Here is a 7,170-nt window from a genome sequence, read left to right on the forward strand (position 1 = left end):
CCAAAGAGCCTGTTTCCATGCTGTACGACTCTTTGACTCTATAACTGTTTTAGTCCATCACTCTAACACACCAGGGGTTACAGTTATTTTTTCTATCTCCCTTCTTTTGTTTTCCTGGAAGGGTAAAACACAAACATGAAAAAAAGCAAAAAGCTGCAGGTGCTGGAATACAGAAATACAAACAGAAATTGTTGGGAGAAGTCAGCAGGTCCGGCAGGATCCAAGGAGAAAAAGCAAAGTTAATGTTTCAGATCCCGTGACCCTTCTTCAGAATCAGACATATCCTTTGTCTGGAACTGCCTATCTTTCAATGCATATCATGTTTGCAATCTAGGACACAACACACAGGAGATGGTTTTCTTCTGAGAGGGGTAATCAGCCTCTCATAATCTCTGTAACCATATGGGATCACAGTTCAGGTTTATGAATGAAAATCTCTCCCTTTGATGTTTTGATGAAGTGCCCTTGACATTCGTCAGGTGCAACATTACATGGCTCACCTCAGGACTCGGCGTAATCCACCCACCCACTGAATGTATATTCTAAGCTATCTTTTCACTGATCTGTCCTTAATTTACATAGCAAGTGTGATACTTCAAAGTTCAATATATCCTTACATTTTGGGTTATGATCCATTGTTATGTGCACAAGGGAAGAGCTAATGGTATTGGATGATACCTTAGCATGATTGGCTAACCAGCAGGAAACAGAGGCCCAGATCTGTGCTACTTCCAATCCTGATTGGACCGTAACCCCTGGCCTCTGTAAACTCGGCTGCTGGGGTACCCATGTACCTAAAACGTTTGGTTAAAGGTCCACTGTGCTAAAGTGTGCTGTGAAGGGACACAGCTGAGAACTTTCAACTAGACACACTGCATATGCAGGTAAAAAGATATAACATCTCTCTTTCTCATCACACCTACTTAGACTTATTGTTATAGTGGAATATATCATTATGTAATCTAAGAACAGTGCCTCTTCTGCAGATAGTCTGCAATGATGTAACCCACACCATGAATGTGAAGTTGTCTTAACTACGCTCCTAACTCCTACTAAATTCCTTTCCGTACTCCTGGCTGCATACTGCTCCTATTTTAATGTTTTCACCCTTGATTTACTATCACTCATGGTTTTGCTGCACACTACTTTGGCAATCTCCTCCATCACTACAACCCTCTTTAGCACTAGCTAGGCTTAAAGTAAAATAAAAATGACAGAGGATTAGTAGCAATGAGCTACATCAAGCAACCCTTACATACTGCTAATAACACAAGATACTAGCTGTGGTCAAAACATGAAAAACACAGGGAAAGGGAATAAAACTGAGAAGAATTAGAAGGAAGTAGGTAATGAAATTGAACAACAAAAATAATGTATCATCTTTAAGAACAGCATGGGACAGCACGGTGACTCAGTGGTTAGCACTGCTGCCTCACAGCGCCGGGGACCCAGGTTCGATTCCAGCCCTCGGGCAACTGTCTGTGTGGAGTTTGCACATTCTCCCCGTGTCTGTGTGGGTTCCCTCCGGGTGCTCCGGCTTCCTCCCACAGTCCAAAGATGTGCAGGCTAGGTGGATTGGCCATGCTAAATTGCCCATAGTGTTCAGGGATGTGTAGATTAGGTGGGTTATAGGGGGATGGGTCTGAGTGGGATGCTCTGAGGGTCAGTGTGGACTTGTTGGGCCGAAGGGCCTGTTTCCACACTGTAGGGATTCTATGATAATGTGTTCACAGCAGCATTATCAAACACAACTTGACACTGAGACAGAAAAGGAGATATTAGGAAAAATAAACAAAAGCTCAGTGAGAGGGTTAGGTTTTAAGGCGCGCCTGAACAAGGAAAGAGTAGGAAGGGGGTTAGAGAGATTAGGTAAGGAATTTCATCGCTTAGAGACTTGACAGCTGATGAAACAGTTACCAATGGTCCAATGGTTAATGTCAGGACCACTGAATTGTAGGAGCACAGATATCTGGAATGGTTGTAGTGTTGGAGGTGATTACAGAAACATTGTAAATTTTAAATTTGGGATATTATTCAAACCATGAACCAATATATTTCAGTGAGTACAGGAATGCAAAAAGGTATTTGGTGGAGGTTAGGACAGGTAGCATATTTTTGGAGAGTGATCACTTTGTGAAAGGTGAAAAATGTTAGAGTGGTCAGCAGTACGTTGGAATAGCGCAAGGTAATAAGGAACAGTGACAAATTTTGGCAATATTATGGCGATGACAATTGGACTTAGAGATGGTGTAGATATGGACATGAGGAGCTGAGAAATTCATATCAGAGTCAAATATGACACCTATGTTGTAAACAGTCTGATTCAGCTCAGAACTTAATAAAGTTCTTAGACACTGTTAAAAGATAATGGAGCTTTCTACTCTGTATGCTCTTTATTCTTCCAATAACAAGGAAAAATACTATCTAACCAGAGAGGTCTTCTTCACTCAAATAAAAAAAAGGAGTTGAAAATTAGCTGATGATTTATTTGTCTCAAATTTGTTTGCAAGTTTCAACTATTTGAATGAGTGTAAACAATTTCAACATTTCTTTCAGGTCACATGGGTGAATAAAAAGCCTTTGGCATGGCAGGCATTTCAAATTTTTTGTTCATTGTCTCTTACAAAAATAAAGTTACTGTTTCACCTATATCGAAACTGAAGTCGTTCTCAGGAATTGAAACTGATATGAATCTTTTGAAATGAGGCCAGATCTGCTGCATACAATATCCCACAGGGTTGCCAGTTTGTCATTTAACATTGTTTTCAACTCTAGTCACGCGATCGCTAGATTGTCCACCAGATTCTCCAAGAGATTGCAGTAAGGTAACTTCCAACTTTTGGTGATGAATTTGTTATAATCTGTGAATAACTGGTGATGAAGAATGAAACCTACTAATTTAAAAACAAAGTTACTTCTAATTTTCATAATGCAGTCAGAGTGTAAGTAGGAGTGTCCGATCTTTGTGTTGCTTGTTTTAATATGTTTTTTAAATTGTCTCTGCATTTCCTCTCCATCTCCACTCAGACAACTATTGTTCTTTTTTCTTCTGGTATCTTGAAGCCACTTATGCTTTTCTGGTCTATGATGATACAGATATCAGTTGTGCACCACTTTCTCAGTTTTTAACTCAGATTGTGAGCATCACTGAACCACCTAAATACACTCAGCCTCATGTTACTCTCATCCAGCGTAAGATTTTCACTTGTATACTATTTGTAACAAAGTCTCAAAATGTGTTATTCAAAAGCAAATTCTTGGGTCTGCTGTGCAATGCACAGAGGGAATCTCCCCCATCCCAACTTCCAGGGGAAGGTGCTGCATAGGAGTCTGGGCTAGAAATCCTGTCTGATTTCCACCTTCCAAACTAAAAGATACTGAGGCCAGTTGTGATATCCATATCATTTCACAGTTCTGCCAAAGGGTCCATGGACTGAAAAAACCTCTGATTTCCTCTCCATAAATGTTGCTAGTCTTTCTGAGTTTCTCCAAAACTTTCTGCTTTTGTTTCAGATTTCCAGCAAATGTAGCTCATTGTTTTATTGCCTAGATGCCACTTGGCATGAAAAAGAAATAAAATGTGAAGAAAGACCTGAGAAACAAGAACAGTTTGCAAACAGCAACCTCTCCTGCAGTGTTAGGGGAACCTGTGTTGTATTATGTTTAGGAAAAGCTCACATCCTGTCAGTTGTCAGCATGTAAATTTTCCAGGAGATGTTGCTACATTCAAAGAGGAATCAGAAGCTGCTGACATTCTAAGGAAGTTGGCAGCTAATGTCTTGAGCAATTTTTCTGCTGCCTTGGGGGTTGACAGCAATTAACTTGGCATGAGCCGAAAATCAAAACCTGTGTTTTTTCTCGTCTATTTGCATTAGTTAACCCTTTCCTTCTCAGCCTAGTCTTAGGGACAGCTGGCATTTTGATTTTGTATTGTTTAACTGGAACAATTACGATAAGGTTTCATCGAAATTCAAACCAAGATTAATTCTCGATAACTGAAGTGATTTGTTTCTTTTGAGTTGGTGCCAGCTGGGCCCACCTTTAAGACCCAAATCCTTGACTAGATCTTATTCACTGTAACTTTCTTCCTGTAATTTACAATCTTTGTCCCCTTTGCCCACCCAAACCTTAGTGACATACAATGGCAATTCCATGAGAGTGATTACTACCCCAGACCTTCATTTTGAGTTTGCTTGGTGAGTCCATAAAGTTAATGGATAATATTTCTGCCTTATCACCATCACCCATTACCAAGAAGATGTAGGGTTTGAGACATAAAAATGATTCATAGACTAAAGAAAATTAACTCTTCATTCAACAAAAACAACAAATCAACAGATTCAAGGACTGCTTCTTGTCTGCTGTTATTTGACTTCTGAATGGACCTCTCAAATGTTAAATTTAATGTTGATCTCACACTGTATGCACCTTCCCTGCAACCATAATACTGTATTCCTCGCTCTGTTCTGTTATCCAAATGCACTTTGTATGGTATGGTCTGCCTGTACTGCACACAAAACAAAACATTTTACTGTATCTAGGTACGTGTGACAATAAAAAATCAAATCAAATCAAATCAAAATGCTCAGATAAAGGCAGTAGAAGCTGTGATTTGTAGAAAAAGGTCAAAGGACAGGAAAGTTCTCAAAACTTGTGGTAAAAATAATAAATCCTTTTGAGGATTAAGTGTAATGGGATCAAGAAAGGAACTGTTGAAGAACAGTTATTACAGGATCCTGAGAGCAGATTCAGGTGAACTCATTCCTATCTTAAGGATTCCTTTGCAGCAGTCTTCACTCCTCTGCATTGTTCAGTTACTATGAATGCAATGCAAGTATCAAATTGGATTCAGATGTAATCCAAGAAAAAAATAAGGGCCCTAAATAAGATTGGGCAGCCAGTCTTGACAACTAATGCTCAAAGTGATAACACCTGTACATGATTCACTTGCTTACAAAGTGCCCATTTCACCAAAGTCACTGATTGTCCAAGGATTAGAGGAGAGCATCATGCACAATCTTAAAAAGACCAGACATAAGGCCACACCAAATTAATCCACCAACCTGTTTACATGAGCTACAAGGGCTTGTTACAACCTCAAAAACAGCTCACCAGTCACATTGAAGAGCAAGATCAATCACCTGGCTCTCTATTCAAGATCCGAGATAAAACAGTGGGGGTAAGAGAATGGCAATAAGTCCTGATTGGCAGTTGGTCACAGTTTTAATGTGATTTTCAGAGTGAACCAAATTCTGGTTTAAGTTGTAAATCCATACCATTTATTAGCATGTTAGCCTGTTCTAGACTCCCACACAGTGCCTGAATCTGTTTGAAATTAAATGTTTAGCTGTTGATGTGTGATCATTGAGTGACACAATTAATGCATAATACAGGTTCACTAGATCTGGAAATTCAAAAGAAATTTCCTAACTTCTTTAGTGGTAAGAACTTGGAACCTGCTACCACAGAGAGCAGTTGTAGCAAATAGATAGATTTTATGGAAGGGGAGGCCAGACAATTATAGCAGCGTGAAGGGAGTCGAGGATTATGCTGGTAGATTTAGATGGGAAGTGATGAGACGAAGCTCAAGTGAAGCATAAACACCAGCATGAACTGTCTGGGCTGAATAGTCTCTATCTCTGCAGGATATGCTATATAATTATCCCCTACGAGATGAACTGACTGACATCATGTACATAATTTCCATATGCATGTAAACCATTCACATTGTAATATTATCTCTATTATCACTCCCTTTTGGTCAGACTGTTCTCATTGGAAACTAAATCTAGTGTATTTTATACAATTCAATCTGCTCCCTCGCAATTCAATTTATTTGAGAAAAGTTGATATTATACAGAATGCATGTTTTCAGAAGACAAAACTCTTGACAAAAGAAAAGTTGGACGAAGCTTTTAATTTAAAAAGTTCCATACATATGCACATAATAAAATCTTAATGAGAGGCTTCACTAGTGGCTCTGTGATTAAACAGACTCAAGCTATGAGTCAGACACATTTTCTATCACTAGCTTATGGTTCTTGTTGGAAAGAATGTGGGATAAAAATCTGTGTTGGGGACCTCAAGGAAGACCATCTTGGTCCTAATCATTCAATCATCTCTAATGTCAAATATCTCAACTACTCATATGCAGAAAGTAGTCACTCATTCATTTTCTGCCAAGAGCAACTCTATTTTGACTATGAAAGCTTTAACCAAGCTGGTTTTTATCTCCTGGTGGTGATTTTCCATCACTTTTCATGTTTAAGGGTAGGATGAGGATGCAGGGTTCCAGTCCAACTTGTTCAGAATGAGAATCAGATCTGTACTAGTTTCAAACCTAGTTTTATTCTGAACCATAAGCTAGTCATGCAGAAGAATGGACCGTGGAACTATAATCAATGTGGGAGGAGGGAAAAAAACTTCAATGAGTACAACATAATGGGGTTTACTGTATTTTACAGGTAGAAATATTGTGTGAAATGCAAACAATCCACTCTTGATCATCCACCATCTAACTTGAGTATGTTTCGTGGAGCATTTGGTTTCTTCATTTCCTACCTCTTATTTTCAAGCACAACTGCAACTTCAGGTGAGTAGATATATTGCCATGAAATGATACATTATTACAACTTAACTAACCAAAAGAGACATTAATTTATCCACTTATTGACAATATATACTTCCTTATAATTCCTGTGTCACACACTGCTGGTGTTATATATACTGACAGGTCAGTTCCATATCACTGCTGCACTTGGTGTGCCTTGTGATTAGGTATTACATTGTCTGAAGTTGTTTTTGATGGCCCTTGGAATTTCCCAGAATTTTATTTTCCCTGATTGGTCTGTACGGTTTTCAAATCTATTTCTTATTCATGAGCCTCTTGGTGATCTAGGTGAATGTGCCTGTTGGAGAATGTGGTGCACTGACATATCCCTTCTTACACTGGTTTGTGGTTAAATCCACACTTGCTCATTTTCAGGCTTGAGTAACACAAACGTTTTAGCGGGTAACAAGTCAGTTCATGCAGCAATATTGAGAGGATGGTTGGTAACATTTATAAAAATGGGTCGATTCCTTCCCGGGAAATTGGGAACAATGCCCATGCTTATATGCACACAGACAACAAGGTGCAGGGCTGGATGAACACAGCAGGCCAAGCAGCAT

The 7,170-nt window shown here is 39.1% G+C and overlaps 1 protein-coding gene across 3 annotated transcripts in view; it reads left to right on the forward strand.

Moving 5' to 3' along the window:
• Positions 1-2,625: 2,625 nt before the first annotated feature.
• LOC125486239 (interferon alpha-inducible protein 6-like) overlaps positions 2,626-7,170 on the forward strand; it is a 15,349-nt gene continuing 10,804 nt past the window's right edge. The window contains exons 1-2 of one of the 3 annotated variants that reach the window (XM_048612888.1): positions 2,626-2,825; positions 6,465-6,592. In XM_048612888.1, coding sequence (XP_048468845.1) covers positions 6,526-6,592 — 67 coding nt within the window. In that variant the 5' untranslated portion in view covers positions 2,626-2,825; positions 6,465-6,525. Of the gene's footprint in view, positions 2,826-5,008; positions 5,180-6,464; positions 6,593-7,170 lie in introns of those variants that run through there. The other 2 variants (XM_048612887.1, XM_048612889.1) reach the window with 2 other exon arrangements.

Source organism: Rhincodon typus, chromosome 27 (genome assembly GCF_021869965.1).
Source record: "Rhincodon typus isolate 14 chromosome 27, sRhiTyp1.1, whole genome shotgun sequence".
In the NCBI taxonomy this organism is placed as follows: domain Eukaryota; kingdom Metazoa; phylum Chordata; class Chondrichthyes; order Orectolobiformes; family Rhincodontidae; genus Rhincodon; species Rhincodon typus.